The sequence below is a fragment of the Vulpes vulpes genome, chromosome 15, assembly GCF_048418805.1.
Source record: "Vulpes vulpes isolate BD-2025 chromosome 15, VulVul3, whole genome shotgun sequence".
Lineage (NCBI taxonomy): Eukaryota > Metazoa > Chordata > Mammalia > Carnivora > Canidae > Vulpes > Vulpes vulpes.
In genome coordinates this window covers 81,760,498-81,784,187 of record NC_132794.1, presented here as the reverse complement: position 1 = coordinate 81,784,187, position 23,690 = coordinate 81,760,498, and the positions used below count along the sequence as shown (strand labels likewise).

The 23,690-nt window shown below is 39.7% G+C and overlaps 1 protein-coding gene across 9 annotated transcripts in view; it reads left to right on the top strand.

Annotated features, from left to right (window-relative positions):
• The window catches only part of SLC16A12 (solute carrier family 16 member 12), a 77,340-nt gene extending 56,260 nt beyond the window's left edge, over positions 1–21,080 (top strand). For 4 of the 9 annotated variants that reach the window (XM_072739468.1, XM_072739470.1, XM_072739469.1 and 1 more), the window contains 5 exons: positions 6,860–6,963; positions 10,391–10,534; positions 12,307–12,886; positions 14,868–15,127; positions 18,404–21,080. In XM_072739468.1, the coding sequence (XP_072595569.1) occupies positions 6,860–6,963; positions 10,391–10,534; positions 12,307–12,886; positions 14,868–15,127; positions 18,404–18,678 (1,363 nt within the window). In that variant the 3' untranslated portion in view covers positions 18,679–21,080. The remainder of the gene's footprint in view (positions 1–6,859; positions 6,964–10,390; positions 10,535–12,306; positions 12,887–14,867; positions 15,128–18,403) is intronic. The other 5 variants (XM_072739473.1, XM_072739474.1, XM_072739475.1 and 2 more) reach the window with 2 other exon arrangements.
• Positions 21,081–23,690: the final 2,610 nt, after the last annotated feature.

Sequence of the window (23,690 nt, the reverse complement as noted above, 5' to 3'; positions counted from 1 at the left end):
TGCTGCCCTCTGGAACTGTGAAAATAACTTGGGGTAAGGTGTCTGTAGAAAATGGAGGACTTATATCAAGGACACTGATATATTGTTGCTCTTTAATGCCATTTAGCATCTTGTGTGGCTTGTCTTGTTTGGCAGGACACTGAATCTCAGTTTTTTCTCAGTCACAGTGGATTTGCCAGTGGAACCCATGACTGTCACCAAAGGCTGAAGGTCTTGCATATATATATTTTAGGTTGTACCCTTAAGTTATCAACTTCAACTTAACAGAAATCAGGTCCGCTACTACATAACAATGCATTCATTGAGGACAAGGCTCTATCTAGGTGCTTCCCCAAACACAGATGTTGGCACACCACCCAGTGGGCTCAGGCACAAACCACTGAAATACAAATCAAAATGTTCTAAATATACATCAGGTAAAAACAGAGTGTAAAATAACACTGGTGAGGGGTTCATTCTGACCTTGGAAGTTCAGGGCAGGCTTTCTAGAGAAGTTGTCCCTGGAGTGAAGTCTTGAAGAATGGGTAGAACTTGGCCAGGAAGAAATGGAGACAGATGTTTCCAGCTGCATCAGGTCTATGCGCTTCATCTGCTACTTGCTCTGTGGTAACGGTGGGCAGCCCCCATTCCTGAAGAGCTAAGAGTTTAGCCGGGAACTGGAAGAGGGTTGCGGCTGGTAGAAAAGACCTATTTATTATCAGAGGTTAATGGGAGAGACTGAGAGGGGCATAGCTAAGCAGAATTAAGCATAGAGGAGAAAAGTGTGAAGACACAGCCAGCATTGGAACTCAATGTCTTGAACAGGCAGCAGCCAAGAGGACTGGAGATAGGGCCAAGGAAAGCCACCAGAAGGATGATTTGTCAAGGCAGAGGGTCAGTTAAGTCTTTTTCTCCCATTTAAACTGTATACTTAAAAATTAAACCATATGGGGGTGTGGGGCCTGGGTGGCTCAGTTGGTTAAATGTCTGAAAAAAAAAATGTCTGACTTCAGTTCAGGTCATGATCTTGGGGTCTTGGGATGGAGCCCCACATCAGGCTCTAAGCTCAGCAGGGAGTTTGCTTGTCCCTCACGCCCTTCCTCTTCTTCTCCCTGGGCTTTCTCTTTCTCACTCTCCCTCTTTCTAAAATAAATGAATAAATCTTAAAAAAAAATTAAACCATATATGCAGATGGTAAAAATTTGGACAACAGAGATACATATAATAGTCTTTTCCCTTACTTTCTGAATGCCAGTTTTACTGCCGAAAGTTAACCTTGTTGGGCAGCCCCGGTGGCCCAGGGGTTTAGCGCCGCCTTCAGTCCAGGGTGTGATCCTGGGGACCGGGGCTCAGGTCCCACGTTGGGCCCCCTGCATGGAGCCTACTCCTCCCTCTGCCTGTGTCTCTGCCTCTCTCTTTCTGTATCTGTTATGAATAAATAAATAAAAATCTCTCTAAAAAAAAAAAAGTTAACCTTGTTAATAGTTTCTTTGGGCCTGTACAGAAAAATTTCAAGAACTTTATATCCATATATAAAGCATATTCTTTTCATATTATACACAGTGTTTTGAACCTTTTTTTTTTTTTTTTTTGCTAAGTAATATCTCTTGGAAATACTTCTATACCAACACATACAGTTCTACCTCACTGAAAAATAACTGCTTAAAATTCCATCACAAGGATGCATGCATAATTTAACTTATTTTTATTGAAGGACTTTTGTTCCCTGGTTTTTGCTTTACAGATAATGCTGCAATCATGACCTAGGCCACTTTAAAACTGTATTTCAGCTCCTGCCTTGTAACTAGTGATACTGCCTTACATGTAAAATTTATGTAAAGCTTAAAGTTCCCCAGGCTATTAAAGCCATCATTCTTATTTATTTTCCCTCTGTTTGTTAATGTGTATTGATTACTTTTTTCCTTCAAGATAACCTTCTTAGCAAACACATTCTCTATTTTAAGAATCATATTTCATTGTGAAATTACATGACATTCTATTTGTAAACTGACAGCTTGAGTTGCGGTTGACTTGAAAAGCAGTAGTTGATTTAAATGTTCAAGGAAAACCTCCAGCTATGTGACCTATTTTTCTCTTAACGTCTTCTGGGTCCAAATTAACTTAATTGCAGTAGATGTCTAAGTCCTGTGAAATTGAGGAGCTCTTTTAACAACAGCTGAATTCCTATAAATGATAGCTAATGTTAGCTGAGTACTTGCTCTGTGCTGGTTAACATTGTTCCAAGCACTTTTCATTCATTAAGTCATTTAATCCTTGAAACAACAGAGGTTGAATGATATATCCAAAGTCACGTTGTTATCCTGAAACCAACATTGCACTGTACGTTAACTAAGTAAAATTTAAGTAAAAATTAGAAGAAAATTATACAAATAATACACGTTTACTTTAATAAAAAAATTAAAGAGCTGCAAAAACCAAAAATAAAACAAACTCACACAGTTAGTGAGTAGTAGTTCTTTTTACTACTAGGCTGCGCTGTCTAGTGAATCACTTCCTGCATTGATGTAGTGGATAACTTCATCAACCAGAAGGAAGTCTTAACCAAATACCAGATGTTGTCAATATCCAGCTCTACAGAAGCCAAAGAAGAGTTTTATAGCAGAGTGGTAAGGTGGAGATAGTAGGCACTTTGTCCCCTTGAGAGAATGTATCTTTGAGAATATTATTTCACACCAGATGACACTTGGGTGATTCTTTGTTTCCTTATTCTTCAGAATAGAGCCTATCAACCCTTGAAGGATGTAGGAGTTGTTTGCTACTGCAGCGTGATCTAATACCTTACGACAGATCTAGTTGTGTTTATCAAACGGCTAATTTCGTAAATGAGGAAATTGAGACCCTGAAAGATAAAGCTTTATCAAAATTCTTACTCAGTGTGAGCATCAGAGATCAGGACCCAGCTTTCCTGACATATCAGATGCACAAATTTTCCAAAGTACAGTAAAAATTACTTCTGGAGTGAGAAGCATATGTGCTCCCAATAACATTTGTTTTCTTTAAGGTCAAGCCTATGTTTAGAAACCATAAATCATTAAACTTTACCATTTGAAAAGTACTTCTCCCTTTTGAGAATAAATAAGAAGTGATACAATATTCTTCCTGTTTTTTTAAAAAAGATTTTATTTGTTTATTTATTTGACAGAGAGAGATAGAGAACAAGCAGGGGGAGTGGCAGAGAGAGGGAGAGGGAGAAGCAAGCTCCTCAATGAGCAGGGAGCCTGAGGGGCTCAATCCCAGGGCCCTGGGATTATGACCTGAGCTGAAAGCAGATGCTTAACAGACTGAGTCACCCAGGTGCCCCTATTCTTCCCATATTTTATGAAAGTCACAGCCAATCAGAAGCATATGTGTGGTTATTAAACTACCTCTGGCACACTGACTCACATGTTTATTTATTTATTTTTTTAAATTAATTTTTATTGGTGTTCAATTTACCAACATACAGAAAAACACCCAGTGCTCATCCCGGGCAAGTGTCCACCTCAGTGCCCGTCACCCATTCCCCTCCAACACCCGCCCTCCTCCCCTTCCACCACCCCTAGTTCGTTTCCCCGAGTTAGGAGTCTTTATGTTCTGTCTCCCTTCCTGATATTTCCCAACATTTCTTTTCCCTTCCTTTATATTCCCTTTCACTATTATTTATATTCCCCAAATGAATGAGAACATACACTGTTTGTCCTTCTCCGATTGACTTATTTCACTCAGCATAATACCCTCCAGTTCCATCCACATTGAAGCATGTTTTCATGCAGAGATGTGGAGGCATTTGGGAGATAGGTACAAGGTAGAATAAGTAAAACTTGACCATAGATTAGACTCTCAACCAGGCTGATTTTGGTCTTCAAGGGGCACTTGGCAATGTTGGGAGACATTTAGGGTAGAGGCCGGGGATGGTGCTAAATATTGTATGATGCACAGGACAACATGACCAAAATGTTAGTAGTACTTGGGTTGAGAAACCTGGGCTAAAGATAACTTAACTATTTTGATAATGAGGCTAAATCCAAGGGGTGCCAGAGTGGCTCAGTTGGTTGAGCTTCCAACTCTTGATTTTGGCTCAGGTCACGATGTTGGGGTTGTGGAATTGAGTCCTGTGTCAGGCTCTATGCTCTGAGCAGAGTCTGCTTGGGATTCTCTCTCTCTCTCTCTCTCTCTCTGCCTCTTCCCCAGCTCACACACATGCTCTCTCTCTTCCTCTCTCTAGATAAATAAATAAAATATTTTTTTTAAAAAAATGAGGCTGTATCCAAGAAGTTATTTTTCTCTTTAATTGAAGGCCTTGTGATTAGGAGAAAATAATAGACTTTTTAATGCTGGTCAAACAATCTTTGAGATGTTAAGAAACATGGGGCTCCTGGGTGACTCAGTCAGTTAAGCGTCTGACTCTTGATTTTTGGATCAGGTCATGATTTCAGGGTCATGGGAACAACCCCCACATTAGGCTCTGCACATCAGGCTCTGCACTCAGCAGTCTGTTTGAGATTCTTTCCCTCTCCCTCTCCTCTCTCCCTCCAGTTGTGCAAACACTCTCTCCCTCAAATACATCTTTTACCAAAAGATACTAAGAAACATCATGGAGGTTTTTTTGTTGCTTTTGCACTGAATTAAAACTAGCTTAAGGCTGTTGCAGTTAATTCATGCTTTTAAAAAAGCTCTGCAATATTTTAATTAAATTCAAATTCACGGGACGCCCGGGTGGCTCAGCAATTTAGCGCCGCCTTCAGCCCAGGGTGTGATCCTGGAGTCCGGGGATCGAGTCCCACATCAGGCTTCATGGATGGAGCCTGCTGCTCTCTCTGCCTATGTCTCTGCCTCTTTCTCTGTGTCTCTCCTGAATAAATAAATAAAATATTAAAAAAAAAAGAAATTCATATCATCATCCCAGTAGTTTATGTCACTATTCTCCATAACATTACCTATGACTGTGTTGCGGTACTTCAAACTCTGATACAATGATTAATCTAGCATCAGATCTATTGCAGTATGTTGTCTGGCTTCTTAAATCAGTGGATGCAGAAGGGCCACTTTTCATATCCTGTGACAGAGAGAATTACCTAGGGTGCTCAGTGCGGGGAACAAGAGCAAGACTGTGGTGAACACAGTGGAGTGCCACTCAGACAGGCTCAGCCATGGTGGATCCATCAGCAGAGGACCTGCAGCTGTCAGCGTCCATGGGCTCCCTCCCCCACGGGTGGCCACCTCCCCCAATAGCGGGAGCACACCCTGCCAGGGGCGCCCGCCCACATACAGGGATGGATTGAGGGAGGCGCACAAAGGGTCACCAGAATCCTCAGTTCTTTGTGTTCCTTAGAACACCATTACCTTCTTTCTGTATTTGAAGTAAATTTTGGTTTGAAAAAAGCATGACCTCTCTACCTCCATACTTGCTCAGTTCTAGATGTAGCTTACCTTGTGCTCACTCTGCATCTTACCAGACTCCCACACATTGTGAGTCTACCAGAGTTTGTGTCTCTAATACTACATCTGTCAAGGGAAAGGCAAAGAATCGAAGCACATTGTATTTGTGTCTCCTCTGCTTGTGTGCGTGCCCCATTGTTCCTTTCGACTTCACTTACAAAAGATAAATTCAAAGATAAAATTGTTAGGAATTTTAAGACTGTGACAGCTGAAATTCTGTGCTTCTGAGTACCAAATTCTGGGCAGTTGCAGAGGATGCATGCTGGTAAAGCTAGACTTGCCTAACATAATCACTCTGGTTATACCTGATTCTCTTCCTTTTTCTTTTTCTGCATCACCCACCTTCATATCCAGCAGCAACTGGAGAGGGGAGGAGTGAAATAGCAGGTTACCATGGGCTGCGGAAGCATAATGAGTCAGACTGTAGCCCTCTCGAAAGGCACTGACAACCTCCTGTCTCATCCCCATCAGGGCCTGATTCACCCTTGCTGTCCCAGAGTACTGAAAGCTCCTGCCCTGAGTTAGGAAACTTGCTAATCTGTATGATGTTCATTTCAAATTGTACAGTGATACGAACTATTGCTCCTGAATCACTTAGGTCTTTTTTCCCTAATTAACAATTTTCAACATAAAGTTTCTCTTCTCTATTTCTCTCTCTCTCGATCATTTATAATCTCACCATTCAAGTATTTTCAATTTATATACTTTGGCATTTTTCTATTTGTATGAACTCTGGTTTTTTTTTTTTTTAATCAAAACAAGCCTTATTATATAAAGTACTTTGTAACTTACTTTTTTACTTAACATTGCATTGTGGATTTATTCTCAAATTAATAAATATATATAAAATCATCCTTTTTAACACCTAAAAATATTTTATTGATAATTCAAAATGTATTTATCCAGGCTCCTTTATTGATGGGTAAACAGATTCATTATGATATTTGGCTATTATAAATAGTTCTCCAGAATATATCCTTTCATGTGTATCTACTATTGCTATTATTATCATCATTTGATTATTACCTTTTGTTAAAACCTGGAACTGAAATTGCCTGGTGATGTATAACTCTTAATTGTCAAATTTTAATTTGTATAACAACCTCTTAGAAGTTACAGATGTTAGTGAAATATTAAGATAAATATGAACTCATGTTTCTGACCTGCCATCTTTTCCATAAAACCTTCCCTACAGCAGTCATCCTCATACCCACTTGGCTTCAGCAGCCCTTCCAGTGGATAAATATTTGTTTTATCCTTTAAATGGCCCAATAGCTTCTGACATCCCACTTACTATGGTCCAACAATGTACCCCTGAAAACCAGTTAAAGCCTATGGAGATTCAAACAGCTGAACCAGAATTTCAAGCTGTGGTTTAGATCCATGTTCATTCATTAAAATAATAATAATAATAATAAAATGCTTGCACTGTATTTTTCAGATGTATTTCAATTTTTTTTGTGGAGTTCCAGTCGTACTTCACTCAGGATTATGCACAAACAGCTTGGATCCATTCCATTGTAGATTGTGTGACCATGCTCTGTGGTGAGTATTACTTACCAGGGATAGATAGTTACTGGATAATCTTGAACTACACACAACAATGGTCTTCTACTGCTTTTGTTTATCCATTTTTTTCTGAAGAGCAGATCTTTGCTAAAAATTGGCTAAGACTATGTAAGAAGAAAAGACCAATCCTACTCTCAGCCAAACCCAACCAGACATGCTCTTGGAATTAATGATGTTGGCTGAGGGCAGGTGGAATAGGTAGTTAATACTCTGAAGAAGATACATATTATTTGGTTCTCCCATAATGAGATAGGATGCTGGGCATCACAGGACTCCTTCTGATTTGGGAAACAGGTAACCATACAGTACATGCAGGGCTTCTCTCTTCTAAATGCTATGGTCGCCTCATTCTCCAGGCATGTAAGCAGTCATTGGATAGCACTCTGAGCCATTTCTATACAATCTCCTTAAACAAGTGCCAACAATATGTGCATCACATCTCAAGTCTTGTTTTCATTCTGTTCCCTTCCAAGAGGTTCAAAATTTGGCTCATGGATTTCATTTTTCATGCATAAATCTTCATTCTTAGAAAAAGTATGAGGGAAGGATAGGACGGTGTAGTCATGAGATAAGCACACTCACCATGGCTATAACTTCATTCAAAGAACCCCAAGGGTACAAACAAAGTATATAGAGTATTCTCAAAATTTGTGGAATCTCTCAATCCATCATATAATTGAGAAAAACTAACCTTGAGATTTTTCTTTTTGAACATTTTAAACTGAAGTTACTAATACTTAGAGAGTTTCTGAGATTGGGTCAAATTGAAATGATCTGTTTGCATTTTATTTAATTATTTATTTCCATTTAATTATTTTATTTAGATGAATCTTTAGTATTAAAAAACTACTTATCTCTTCAAGCCATGTTTTGGTGGCAAAAGGGAAGTACCATATTATTCAATAACTTGTAAATAACCTCAACTAACTTCATTCTAGATACTGATTCATATTATTTTTAGAAAAAAATGTACATACTCAGGAATCAATTGAATTGTGCTGAAATGTACTTCCTTTGTTGGGAGGAATTTGAAAGCAGTTTTAGCGAGTTTCATGAGAAGGCTAAGTTGACTCTGTCTCCTGATAACACTGGAAGGTCTTATGGGATCAAAAATAGCTTCGTGTTCACTAATCTGTTTTTTTAAAACCAATAAGACAATCACTTTGTTTTCAGGGTCACATTATTAGTCACAGCCTTTGTATGAGCATGCTGAGTGAGCCATGTTTATCTTTCTCAGAGGACACAGGTGACTCATTTCCCTTACTGTTACCTCCTGGAGAATATTTGTAATCCCCAGAAGAGGAATAAATGGCCTTCGGTGACCAACATGATCACGGTGACTGTGTGATAAAGCAGGGTCATGTTAGATGTTGCATTTTTAAGTTCAAAGACTTGAGGCCATGCAAGGACTTCAGACCTGCTGTATCCAATTACCATGTGCCCACTTGCTCGCTCACCTGGCAACATTAGTTAAGTTCAGGAGATGGACAAGAGGCTGCAGAGTCATATATAGGACACTCACTAGGGGCATTGTGCCCTATGATAAACAGAGAAGTAAACATTTTTCACTGAGTTTGGTCGAAATTTTCTCACTTGCTGATAGCCATAGCAGTAGCCTGGAGAATTAGATATATTCTCGGGAGGTTTGCTCCTTCCTGTGTTTGAGAGGTTGTCTATAGAGCCAGCCACTGTTTTAACTAGACAGGAGACATCAAGCTGATGACTGGTTCCATCACGTACATTTTTGGTTTTGTTTTTGTTTCATTTATTTTTTTTTATTGGAGTTTGATTTGCCAACATATAGTATGACACCCAGTGCTCAGCCTGTCACGTGGCCCTTCAGTGCCCATCACCCAGTCACCTAATCCCCCCCACCCACCTCCCTTTCCACTACCCCTTGTTCGTTTCCCAGAGTTAAGAGTCTCTCATGTTCTATCACCCCCTCTGTTTTTTTCCCCACTCATTTTCTCTCCTTTCCCCTATAATCCCTTTCACTATTTTTTATATTCCTCATATAAGTGAAACCATATAATGTTTGTCCTTCTCCGATTGACTTACTTCACTCAGCATAATACCTTTCAGTTCTATCCATGTCGAAGCAAATGGTGGGTATTCGTCGTTTCTAATGGCTGAGGAATATTCCATTGTATACATATACCACGTCTTCTTTATCCATTCATCTTTCAATGGGCATCAAAAATGTCCATCAGTTTGGCTATTGTGGACATTACTGCTATCAACATTGGGGTGCAGGTGTCCCAGCGTTTCACTGCATCTGTATCTTTGGGGTAAATCCCCAGCAGTGCAATTGCTGGGTCGTAGGGCAGGTCTATTTTTAACTCTTTGAGGACCCCCTACACAGTTTTCCAGAGTGGCTGCACCAGTTCACATTCCCACCAACAGTCCAAGAGGGTTACCCTTTCTCCACATCCTCTCCAACATTTGTGGTTTCCTGCTTTGTTAATTTTCCCCATTCTCACTGGTGTGAGGTGGGATCTCATTGTGGTTTTCATGTGTATTTCCCTGATAGCAAGTATCACATACATTTTTGAATCAGGCCCCAGGTGCAGCCTGATCAATATGAAGTTATACTCCACAAATACCCAGAGAACTTGCTCTTCTGATCTTGTTACTAGGAGTACTGGGATCAGTATGAGTTGTTCCATAGAAAGAATCCACATGCTTTCCCCACCCATCTCCCTAGCCATCAGTCTGGGAGGCCCAAGGAGACAGAGTTAAAAGGGTGAAATGACCCTGCACTTGGTGTCGGGTGCCCCGAGCTGTACTTCTTGGTGATCCTGGACATGTCATATTCCCCCAAACTTCAATTTCTCCTCAGTCACTTTCCGCTTTATTTGATTCTCTATAACCTGGAAGTCGGCACAATTCTGACACAAATAGAGTGAGGCCCACCAAAATGTCACCATGGATGTGAAGCGTTTGTTTTGATTTCTCATCCACAGGGTTTCCTAGAGCCTGAAAGCAGTACCAGATTGTGAAATTTGTCTGTGGGCTTTTCCTGGCCTTTCCTGCCTAACGCTGCTGGCCACATGGTGTTGCTCATTTCCTTCCTCACCAGCTAACAGTCATAATTATTGCTAATGGTACATGATTAATACTATATGAAACATATAAAGCCCTGAGATGATAGAATGGAGAAGTGGAAGGGATACTGAAATGCAAGTCAGCAGACTCGACCCTATGTCTAGCTTTGCTACAGGGTCTCTGGGTGACCAGGGACAAGTCGTTTCCTCTCTCCTCAGTTTCCAAATCTGTAGAATGAGTAGGATGGGCTTGATGCTATAAAGGTCCATCATTCTTGGCTTGGTCAATACCACACCAGAGCCTTTTCACAGTGCCATCAAGGCTTTTCTGTTGAACCTATTTATTATTGTTTTTGAAGCTCCACTTGGGAGTGTTGTCAGTAACCATTTATCCTGTCAAGTGGGAATCATGCTGGGTGGCTTGCTTGCATCTACTGGTCTCATCCTGGGCTCATTTGCCACCAGTCTGAAGCATCTCTACCTCACTCTGGGAGTTCTAACAGGTAAGGGCACTTTGTACCACTTTGTCTCACCCCTCCCCATTCAAGTATTGTCAAGCACATCAACAGAACCATAATCCATAAAATATTCATCTTGTTAGATGCATAATTTAGCTGATCTCTCTTTTGCCCACCTACCTATCAGTTAAAAGAGCTAGAAATACAATTGATTGTACTACTGTAATGAAAATGTATCACCACTTGAATTCAGCCATATGATAGAAGTAACTGCTGGCCTCCCCTTTGGCAATAGTGTATGGCTGCGATTCTGTATCGGAAGCAATGAGATATTAGCCAGCATAACATAAATTTTCAGCAATGATCTTTCCCCCAACATCTTTGCCAAGACATAAAAATACTGCCTGTGGTCAACCTGAGTTGCCCCTGCTTTATAGTGAAGATCATTGTCTAGTAAATGGGAGTTTAATTTAAAAAAGAAAGCCCCTTATTGTGAATATTCTTATATTATACATTCTCTCTCAATGTTATGGAAGTATACTTTAGAGAATTATAGGGAACCCTGTAGGAAGAGAAGTCACCTATGTACATTCCATAAATCACACCTAAGGAGGCTACTTAGCATCAAGGTGGGATTGGTTGGTAGCACTGGAGTGGCAATTTGCCCCATCACTCAGAGGGATGTGTAGTAGCATTCATAGTCTGGGTACTGTGCATAGGGTTAGCATGATCTGGCCAATAAAGGACATAATCTCATAGTGATTTTATAAATCTAGCTCTGTCAGCTAAAAAAAAAAAAAAGGTATCTGTCCCATGTCACCCAAAGGGCCCACCTGCTAGGGTGTCTAGTCATTTGTTTCCTGAGGAGCATCCTGGTCTTAGCACCCAAAATCTCACATCTGGGAAACCCATCAGTCCAGGCGAATCAGGATCATTGGTCACCCTGCAATACAGATGGAAACAGGAGCTGATGGTGGTTCTGTTTTTCCATTTAGATGCTGTGAATTCCAGGTTTTACACCCTTCAGATTTTCTTGACTTAACAGGAATAAGAGCTGAAAATTTTTAAGAGGCTTTCTGCTGACTTTAAGAAATATTTTCAGGTTATATGTTCACATATAAAGTTGACATAAAGTTTCCCAATTATGTGAAATTGCTCTGGAACTTTCATGTATGCTATTTAAATCCAAATTCCAGGGTGGTCCAGATTATCCGAGTTCTGTTTTCTTTCTTTTCCTTTTTTTTTAAAAAAAAGATTTTATTTATTTATTCATGAGAAGCACAGAGAGAGGCATAGACATAGGCAGGGGGAGAAGCAGGCTCCCTCTGGGGAGCCAGATGGGGGACTCAATCCCAGGACCCCAGAATCAGGCGCTGAGCCAAAGGCAGGTGCTTAACCACTGAGCCACCCAGGTGCCCGCAGAGTTGTGTTTTCATGGGCAGTGAAGAGTTGAGGTAATTCTCTGGATAATTTATGATAAAAAAGAGTGTTAATGGGGAGAATAAGTTTGTTAGGTCAGCATTATCCTGATTTTCTTGTTAATTCAAATTCAGTTTGTGTAATAGTTTCTAAGTTCTACATTTCATTTTAAGAAGTCCTATTTTTTAAGATTTTCTTCCCAAGGGGAAAGTCATACATATGCTGTACTCTCCAAACTGGGTGACCGGTGGGGAAGACAGCTTCAGCTTGGTGAGGAAATAGTTTTAAAAGGGTTTGACAAAAGGCCAGATTCTCCTTTATCCAAATAAATGTATTCTGAGAGGTTTTCTTTCATTGGCTGTTGATGGTGGCACTCATAGACCTCTCTCTCTCTTTAGGTCTTGGATTTGCACTGTGTTACTCTCCAGCTATTGCCATGGTTGGCAAGTATTTCAGCAGACGGAAAGCTCTCGCTTATGGGATTGCCATGTCGGGAAGTGGCATTGGCACCTTCATATTGGCTCCTGTGGTTCAACTCCTTATTGAACAGTTTTCCTGGCGGGGAGCATTACTCATTCTTGGGGGCTTCGTTTTGAATCTCTGTGTTTGTGGTGCCTTGATGCGGCCTATTACTCTGAAAGAAGACCAGACAACTCCAGAGCAGAATCACGTCTGTAGAACGGAGAAACAAGACTTTAAGCGAGTATCTCTCTGCTCCACTTGGACTAAAAAATGGGGGCAGACCTGCCTTTGTTGCTCTTTGCAGCAGGAATACAGTTTTTTACTGATGTCAGACTTTGTTGTGTTAGCCATCTCTGTTCTGTTTATGGCTTACGGCTGCAGTCCTCTCTTCGTGTACTTGGTACCTTATGCTCTGAGTGTCGGAGTGAGTCACCAGCAAGCTGCTTTCCTTATGTCCATACTTGGCGTGATTGACATTGTTGGCAATATCACATTTGGATGGCTAACTGACAGAAGGTAAAAGTCATTGAAACCACACTTGGTTCCCTACCAGGGGACTTTGAGTTTTGAGTTCCCCTCGTCCTCTTACCCTGTAGAAAACCTGTGTCTGAATCCTGTTTTCAATTCAATTGCTGGTTTTTCTAGTGAGAGGTTGGCAAACTTTTCCTGTAAAGGGATAGCTAGTAAACATTTTTGGCTCTGTGAGTCATATGATCACAATTATTCAACTCTGCTGTTGCAGCGCAAACCAGCTGTAGACAATATGGGAACAAATGGCTATGTGCCAGTGGACTTATGGATACTGAAATCTTAATTTCTCATATAATTTTTACATATCAACATAATGTTCTTTTGATTTCTTTAACCAATGACTTGAAAGTAGAAAAACATTCTTAGTGCACAGATAGTGCAAAAACAGGTGGTGGGCTGGATTTGGCCATAGTTTGCCAGCCTCTGTTCTAGATGGTTTAGGATAGTGAGTGGGTCTAAGTTGCAGAAACCTGTGTTAACTACAAGTCCTGGTGACAGATTTATCTCCATCCCAAGTCAAGTCAGTGTTCAGGCTGGGTATTGTGCTTTTAGTTATTTTTTAACGACCCCAGAGACTGTCTGGCAATGGAGAGAGGAGCAGAATTCAGTCCAGGCAGGAAGATCAGATGCAATAACTATATATAATCTATAGGCACATATTTCTGTTTGTCAATACAAATAGCAAATACTTATTTCATTATCATTTTAGGCTTAGAAATCAGAGTTGTCAGAAATCTGCCAAGTAGTTTCTTCAGCTAATGCTTATCTGTTAGAATTGAAGAGAGCGAGGTACTCATCTTCTCATCAATGATGGACTCTTCACACTTGAGCTATGACCTGGGAGAGCAATCATCCTGTGGCTTCTCACATATTATGTCTTTGGTAATTAATCAGGGTTCAACTGCCATTCACCAGTGCTATGAATATAATATTTAAAATTCATTCCAAAAAATGTAATGGTTAAGGAAAAGAGGGGAGAGCAGAGGTATCTATATTGACAATCAACTCAACAACAGCCCAGTGTAGGTTTGATAGAGGTATCTCTAGTTGGAGATGTTCAAGACCTAAATTCTTGTGCTGGCTCTGTCCCATATTATCCCTGTGACCTAAGGAAAATCACTAACTCTCAGATCCTCAGGGGTCATCATCTATAAAACAGGCCAGTGCAGTATTTTTCTGTTAACTTCTTAGTATTCTGTGAGGCCCAAAGGGGACAGTGGGTTGAAAAAAATGTTTGTAAAGTACTAATTACTGATACTTGCTGAGTCTTTGAAATAGTGATGTGTTGTGCTTTTAGTTATTTTTTAACAGTGCTGATATTTTACTGAGCCTTTGAAATAGTGATGGTATCAATGCCATTTGGTATCAGTCATGAGTTTGGAGATATAGAGGAAAAGTGGAATGCAAGTGCCACTGGGAAGTCAAAATAAGACTTAGTCCTAGTACAAGACCTTCATAATCCCTGGCAAATCATTTTAATGTCTTCATATTCTAGCTTCTCCCTTGTATAACTTGGGTTTTTGAGCATATATAATGTGCCAGACACTAGTGGATGTCCTATATGAAAGCATATAATATGATAGAATGCTAGAAAATATTAGTCTCCTGATACTCTACATGTTATTTTACAACTATCCTCAGGGTAACCCTATGAGATAAACTTCCCATTTTATAGCTAAAGAAATTGAGATTAGAGTTAAGCAGTTAGCAGATGATAGAACTGGATTCAAACTTCCATCTTTCTAACTTCAGAGCATATATTATTTTCTGCCACACCATGTTTCCTGGGAAGATGAATTGTGTTTTCATATACCAAAAGAAAGATAAGCAGACAACATAGATAACACACCATGGGAAGTTATTCTCTATGAATAACTGCAGTGCTTACTGCTGCATGGCCATGGTTCTAAAGCTCTTTGATAGAACCTGTGCATACAGCACTCATTCTTGATCTTCAAATCTACAGGTGCCTGAAGAATTACCAGTATGTCTGCTACCTCTTTGCCGTGGGACTAGATGGGCTCTGCTATCTCTGCCTCCCAATGCTTCAAAGTCTTCCCCTGCTCGTGCCTTTCTCTTGTACCTTTGGCTACTTTGATGGTGCCTACGTGACTCTGATCCCAGTAGTGACTGCAGAAATAGTAGGGACCACTTCTTTGTCATCAGCACTCGGTGTAGTATACTTCCTTCATGCAGTGCCATACTTGGTGAGTCCACCTATTGCAGGTAAGTTTCCAGAGAGATCCCCCAAGCACCTCTTCTCTTTGCTATACTGATGTGAAAAAACAGTGAACTCACACATAGACAGTGATGATTGGAAGTTATGTTGGGATAATTTTCTTCCAACTGAGTGGGGACCTTAACCTACTTGGAAAGAAGAAATCCAAAATTAAGGTCCTGATTCGATTCCACACTAATGATGGGAGCAATGGAATGGAGCAGCTGTTCAGATTTATAAATAAGTTAGGCACATTACAGAGGGAAGTCTAGAGGGAGTACAGGGTCCCACTTGGGGATAGGGGGCAGTGAGGCTGAAATGGTAAGTGACTCTGTCATAGTAGCATGTCTTGAGTGCCAGCCAAAGGAGCTAAAAGGTCCCTATATTCTTCAGAGACTATGGATAATATTATAGTTTTTGTGCAAAGGGGTAATATGGTAAAGAGTCTATTTTAGAAAACGTGACCTAGCAATTGATCTAGTGCTTTAGGGGAGAAGCAGTTAGGATTCCATTCTAATAGTTCAGAAGCAAATTAATAAAGTCCTGAACTAGGGCCGTGGCAGCAAAAATGAAAGTGAGCTCTGGGGGTGAGGAGGAAGTTTTGGAAAAAAATATCAACTGAATTTAGCATGTGAGGGTGAAGGAGGGGAAAACTCAAAGATAAGCTAGAAAAGAATGGCACAGTTGAAAGCAAGAAGGAAGTTAGAAAAAGTGGCTTTGCCAGAAAAAATAATGAATTAAAAGTTTAGAGAGATTCAGAAATCTGAAATACCCAATAAAATGTCCAACATTGCTGTGTGAGGATGAAATCTGAGCTTTAGGGATCCCTGGGTGGCTCAGCGGTTTGGCGCCTGCCTTTGGTCCAGGGCACAATCCTGGAGACCTGGGATCAAATCCCACGTCGGGCTCCCGGTTCATGGAGCCTGCTTCTCCCTCTGCCTGTGTCTCTGCCTCTCTCTCTCTCTGTGTGTGATGACTATCATAAGTAAATAAAAATTAAAAAAAAAAAAAAGAAAGAAATCTGAGCTTTAGAGGGAGGCCAGATTTAGATTTAGAGTTTTGGAGATCATCAGATAAAGAGCATCTAGAATGTTTTGTAAACTGTCAAATGCTATCGAAATTTAGTGTGGTTAAACAAGTAACTTGACAAATATTTATTGCTTGTGTACACTAGCATTGCTTTTGGTGCTACTAGAGCAGCCAACAGGTCAAAGTCCCTCCTTCCTTCATAGAGTATGTGGTCCAGACCAGTGTCTCTCAAAATGAAGTCATAGGACCGCCCACCCACCCACCACGTCAGAATCTCCTGGAGCCCTTGCTACAAAATACAGATTCCTTGATCCTCCATTGTGATCTGAATCTTTCCAGGAATCTATATTCTCAACGAGCTTTCTTGTGATGTTCATGCACACTAAAGACTAAGAATAACTGGCGACGCCTGGGTGGCTCAGTGGTTGAGCGTCTCCCATCAGCTCAGGGCGTGACCCCAGAGTCCCAGGTTCGAGTCCCGCATTGAGCTCCCTACAGGGAGCCTGCTTCTCCCTCTGCCTGTGTCTCTGCCACTGTGTGTGTGTGTGTGTGTCTCTCATGAATAAATAACTAAAATCTTGAAAAAAAAGATTGAGGATAATTGGTTCTGATTATTACCTGCCTGAAATAAAGCCAAGAGAGTGAAGATCCCTGAAGACAGGCAAAAAAGAAATGAGCCAAACATTTGCTTAGAAGAAAGGAAAGGGAGTTTTTGAAGAAGGCAGGATTTCTGCTTTAGCTGCTATTATGAATAAACAATTTAGAATTATTTCCAAACCTCAGCGATTGCTAAATCAGCAAACTAAGGGAAACTGCTTAATGGCTACAGATTAAAAATCCTGGTCAGTTTAAATTCTGTGATATAAGATTATGCGTTTAGGAAACGCCCCCCAAATGTCCCCACATCCTCCCTCAATAGCCAATTTTTGTGTTTACCAACCTTTAGGAGCAGTGTAATTCTGTTAAAAAGTCACAGTGCATTATGGAATTGGGATTCCTAGATCTTTTTTCGATCTATGGCCTTCATTTGGCAAATCAGACATCATACTCGTTGCCAGGCATCAAAGGATTAGGGTTTAAGTTCTTACTGTAATAGTTCTCTTATTTAGTCACCTTTAAAATGACAACTCTCTACTCAATCATTTCTGTTTGGTGCTACAGAAGTACATAAGTAAATCACACAGTAACTAAAATATTTGAGAGTAGTTTGGATTGCAAGAAACTTTGTGAGGCTTATAACAACTTCTACATACCATTTTTAATTAATGAGTTGAAGTGCGTGAAAGGAAAAATCATATATTTTTACAGTGGATTTAAGTTTAGAGGAAATTTTTAAAAGATTTATTTTATTTATTTTAGAAAAAGATGGGGGTGGGAGGAAGAGAGAGAGAATCTTCAAGCAGACTCCTTACTGAGTGTGGAGCCCAGTATAGGACTTGACCCCATGATCCTGAGACCATAACCTGAGCTGAAACCAAGAGTTGGATGTTCAGCCAACTGAGCCACCCAGGCACCCCAATTTAAAGGAGTTTTTTAGAAAAAACTTTTTAATCACAAAATAATTGCCTGCCGAGGTCTAATTTGACTCCATTGATTCTCTGATCATTATGGCCCATATTTTCTTATCATGTGCCCTGATACTCCTCAAAATTTAGAGCTGGAAAAAATATTGAGATTCATTTGTTGCAAGAAGAAATAAAGAGGAAAAAAAAGCCATGATTGTAGAATGATACCTGATGAAGTTTGCATTGACAACTTCTACAATGGCCCAAAGTTCTGATTTTCAAACTGCATAGGGTACAATGACTGGATCTAATGGAAAATATGGATTCGGCTTCATCCAAAGGCATGTTATGTTACTCATGATAGACAGTATGTGGGTACTGGGAATATTACTAACGTTCAGTACTATTATATTCTCTCAGCAGACATAAATGATCTCAACATCAATATTTTGAGTGACACCATTTTTATCTTTTCTACCATATTAAAAATAATATATATTGTGTGATTATTGAGAATGAGACACTCTTCCAAGTACTTTACAGAACAACAGTACATTTTAGGAGTTTCCTAGAAAACAGAATGCACTTTTCAATTGCTGCACAATATTTTTAGATATGCTTTTTGTGTCAAAATTATAACGGTGATGATAGCAATCTATCGTCATTATCCTTAGAAATTATTAGATTTGGGAGTAGGTAAACAACTGGATTTTCAACTCAACAATGTAATTTTGCTGTTGCTTGTTACAGGATGGCTTGTCGATACAACTGGCAGCTACACTGCAGCATTTCTTCTCTGTGGATTTTCAATGATATTTAGTTCTGTGTTGCTTGGCTTTGCTAGACTTGTAAAGAAGATGAAAAAAACCCAGCTGCGGTTCCTTGCCAAAGAATCTGATCCGAAGCTGCAGCTCTGGACCAATGGATCGGTGGCTTATTCTGTAGCAAGAGAGTTAGATCACAAAGATGAGCAGTCTGTGGCTCTAGCTCTGTCGATTACAACCCCACATGACCAATGGCCTTGAGCCTGGGAATCTTCAGGGCTGAGAGAGGTGGGACCACTAGATTGTACATGTCTCTGAAGCATTTAACTTTGGCAGAAGCGTTGCCTTCCAAGGAAATTATTATTATTGTTTTATTAACATGTTTATAGGGGAAAATAGCAAATCACAAAGCAAGTTGGAGTGGCTCAGAGTTTCCTCATTTAGCATTTGTACTCACAATTGAACTCCTATCTTTCAAGCAATGAGCATCACTCCATGGGGAATGTTAGGATGTAGCTGCTATAATTAGCTGTATTAGGGGTAATTTCAAAATATGACAAAGGCAGACTTGGGAAGCTTTGTTGCAAACTCTCTGTGCCTCCATCTTACTCCCTCAGAATGTCAACAGAAACAATACATGGAGGTTTGCTTACTTTGTGCTTTACTTTATGGAGAAAAGGATCTGTATTAATCACTGCCTTTTGAAGAATCTAAAGCATTCTTCAACAACCCTGTCTAAAGCCCTAGTGAGAGACCCCATTATGAGGAAGGTTTGACATCTTCACCTTCCACCTCTACCACAAGCTTTCTTCCTATGACTGAGCCCTGACTTCTGACCAGGCACTCACCTCTGTTACTATCACATATAATACTGAATTTAACAGAACACACCACGAAATCAGAAGGTTATTTCTAAATCCTACCTGAAATGTGAACACCAACGCTTCCCCTTTTTTTTCTTTAGAAACAAAGCTTTTATTTGAATTGCGCACACATTCCTGCTAGGAACTGAAAAATGTGGGCAGTATTCCAACTGGGCAGGAACGGAATTCTTGGATCAGCAGGTCTCTGATGAGAGTTTTCTTTTCAGATCAGACATTTAGGTTCATCATTACCCAAAACAGACCTTGGGAGGTTAGCCTGAAAAATATTGTTCTAGAGATAGTCTAAAGGTGAGATTCCTTTTCCCTGTGCTAATGCTTGCTTGTTCCAATGTCCACAGCCCTTTATCTCCTTATCGAGAATCATTAGAAACTTGATGGGCCTCTTCAGTTGAATGAGAAGGCTTCAGGGGTTAAGCTCAGCATCACAGTACTCCTTAATTAGAGCTTTGGTCAGGGGAGAGGGAAGAGAAGGTTGAGAAGGCAGTGGCCTTGTAAAGTGATACTTTACAGTTCATAGAACTCTTTCACATACCTTCACTCATTGGATTGGAATAGTTAACTCATTCTTAAGTACTCTGTTTTCCGATAGTTTGGGATAATCTCTGACTTTTCAGAGGGAGGATGTGGGAAAGAAGGGAAAGGCCAGATCCTTCAGCTGGTCGTCAGCCATTTTATATCCACAGATGATAGTGCTGAATCCCCAAATCATAATATACCTGTAAATGAGGAGCAAGTTGCATAATTGGAAGGGGATTTTAATTGTTGAAAAATTTTAAATCTGAACCCCAAAGAAATCATTTGTCCCTGAAGAGGCTTCACAAAATTCCCTGCAAGCACTGAGGAAGATCCTAGGTGGGCTAAGCATGTTCAACAAGAGTTTTTGCCTATTACTGGATTATTTCATAAAATTACATATTAATATATTGCTTTCAGAATGAAATGCTGACTTGATTGAATGGTAAAAAAGCTGTAATATTTCATAGTTGTTTTCCAAAGATAAATTTGAATGTTGCCTGTTATCTTTTACTTAGACTTTCGTTTTGAACCCATTTACTTTGTCATTTTCAATTTAAAAACAATATTTGGGAAATATCTGTAAAAAGTCAGTTACAGTGAACTTACGTGTGTTTGGAACAGCACTTTACACTAAATGTCATTTCTTGAATCTTCAAGCCTAAGGATTTTTTTAAATATAGTTATAAATATTCTTATATATATATTTTTCCTAGTGATCACAGTAAAATTTTGTTTATCCAGCTCTGCAATATAATTTCTCTAAAAGTATTATAAGTATTCATGAAAAATGAGTATAGAAACCAGAGCTTTAAAAAATTTGTATAAGATATTTCAGATATTTTTACTTTATACATGCATAAATTTATATCTTATTTTCCCTTTTGGAGCAGCATTTTTAGAAAACCAGCAAGGGAAATGTAGATCTTAGAGTCTACTGTTGTCAACTCCACAAGATTTTACTGTTAAGGTTCCATGTGCCTTTACTGTTTATTTCAAAAGGGAGGGATTTGTGGAAATGATGTTTTGTGGGATCAAGAATAAAATTATGGTGCAATGATTCTACATCTAAATATTACTTTTTATCACTGTAAACTCTACTTTGAAATTCACTAGAAAAGCAAAGAAACTGACTTCTATAGATACATTGTACCATTGGGCCTTTTTTCCAGATTGTGATTCTACTAATAAATCAGATATTTATGCTAATATTTTCTTATTTCAAAAGCATAATAAAATGAGTTTATATTTGTGTTTGGAAAAAAATCTTTTCCTTGTACAAGGGATTTATATTGAATGGTGACTGGGCTTGTCTGAATTGCTAAAATGTAGCTGGCATATAAAGATGTGTAAATAATCAAATAATTTTCCAAAAGCCAAACCCCATTTATTGAGTACTTCCAATGTATTAGCTACTGTACTAAGTACTTCCTATGCATTGTCTTATTTAATCCCCATAATTACCTATATTATTGTCATTTGATAGATGTGCAAACTGGGACACCAGGTGGCCACTGCATTTCTCTGGTTTCAGTGAAATCCTGTCAAGCTAGGAAGCAATCTGATGCTGGAACCTGCCTTCTTCCCTTTGCGTCTACTTAGGTTTTCTTCTTACGTGGATTCAAAAAGCCATTTGAAAACAGGCCCTCTTTTAGGAAGTTAAAATCCTTTGGATTATGCTTCACTCTTACAATTCATATAGATGGGAAGATTCTAAAATGGAAATTTCCAAGAGTTTTCCCAAGAGTCTTGTTCTATCAAGACCACTACTTCCAGGCTAAGTGGTTTAATTTGCTGTCTATTGATCCAGGCTTCTCTTTGGGAGTATTTATGTTTGTGTAGCAGGGAGAAGGTTGGAAAACGTACTTTGTCCCAAAAGAGAGTTCTATCTTCTGCGTTACCAGAATTGCAGGTAGGAGTTGAATTCTTTCTTAAGTGCCTGCGCCATTCATTGCCCAGTGATAACGAAGATGGTAATGTCTATCTGGCACTCACCTTCCTGGTCTCTGAAATTGTTTATTGAACTGAAATAGCGTGAACTCAAGGTAGATACTGGAGTTTCTCTTCTCATACTTCAAAATTCAAGTCTTTATTTTTTCTACTCTGCCAAAGAACAGATTTAAAAAAAATTTTTTTTTAATGATTTTATTAATTCGAGAGAGAGAGAGAGCATGATTGGGAGAGAGGGGCAAAGAGAAAGAGGGAAGCAGACTCACCACTGAGCAGGGACCCCAATTGGGGATCGATCCCAGGACCCCAAGATTATGACCAGAACTGAAGGCAGATGCTTAACTGAACCACCCAGGCACCCCAAACAATAGATTTTTATACCTGTTGCCAGAGCAGCCACCAGTGAGAGATGACTGGGATTTCTTTCCATAACACAGAGAATTATTTGTGAAATATTTCACAAATAGAATAGAGAAATACTAAATCACAATAAAGAGACTGACATTTAAAACATTTTATTATGGAAATTTTCAAACGTACAAAAATAAAACAGTAAAATGAACTTGACATAACGATCCCATAGCATCTACAATTACCTACTCTTTACTCTTCTCCTTGATGAAACTGTTGGAAATATATAAACATGCTGACAGGACATGAGTTCCTTCAGCTGTCAAGGAATAACTGAACCTGGCAAGAATAATTTATTCATGCAACCAGAGGGTATGGGTGGTTGGTATCACCTATTAATGGATCATATCGTTACAAAGCTGATCGATTCCCCCCCTTTTTTTTTCTGTGGACTTTGGGTGTCTGAATTCTAGGTTAAAATGTCACTTTCTAGACAGCCCATCTTTAATCACTGCCCCATCTAAATTACATATCCCCACCATCACCACCTACATTACACTCTCAGAACACTGTTCTTTTCCTTTAAAGAATATATTCTTGGGGATCCCTGGGTGGCGCAGCGGTTTGGCGCCTGCCTTTGGCCCAGGGCGTGATCCTGGAGACCCGGGATCGAGTCCCACGTCGGGCTCCCGGTGCATGGAGCCTGCTTCTCCCTCTCCCTCTGCCTGTGTCTCCGCCTCTCTCTCTCTCTCTCTGTGTATCTCTGATGAATAAATAAATAAAATCTTTAAAAAAAAATAAAGAAAGAATATATTCTTTAAAATGTTATCTCCTTCACAAAACCACAAGCTTTCTGAGGATAGGGATCATACTGACTATTCACCAGTCAGTCCAGTGTCTAAAATATAGTAGGCACTTTATAATACTTGGTGGGTAAATGAATTTTAAAAAAAAAGGAAAAAAAGAATGAATAAAGCAACTGCTAATGAGAATTATAACACAGCAGGATGGGATCTGTTTGAAGGGTTGGGTTTTCTTGAAGTTGCTCTTGCACTCAGAATGGATATGATACGTTAGATGTTTCTAATTCCATGGGTCTAAATAAGACACCTGGTGTGAAGTATCACATGATAGTAGGAGCTCCAGAGCACCAAGTATCATGGGACAGGTTTGGGACAGCAAATAAAGGTGGCAAAGAGAAAAGTTGGTAAAAGTACATGACTAAAGCTTTTGATTGAGGCCTGAAAGTGTTCAACCCCAACAGGCTTAACTAGAAAGTTTTGTTGGGCTCAGATTGAGCAGAAGCCCCAGGGGTAGGGCACTGCTTACGCAAAGAGCCCCAGAACATTAGGGTAAAGTGGAGCATTGTGCCTCATGCATGACAAGAAGGGATTTCAGGTACAGGCACCTCACAAGCTGCTTTTCCTTTACAGGGAAGACTACCTGTGTTTGGCCAGGGGAAGACTAGAGTCTTTTGCACAGTCCTATGGCTGTCCTCTAATTCATAGCGCATTACTGAAAATTAGCATGCTGGCAAACATTTTCAAGAGTTGGTGAGAGGCTTTAATCACCTAA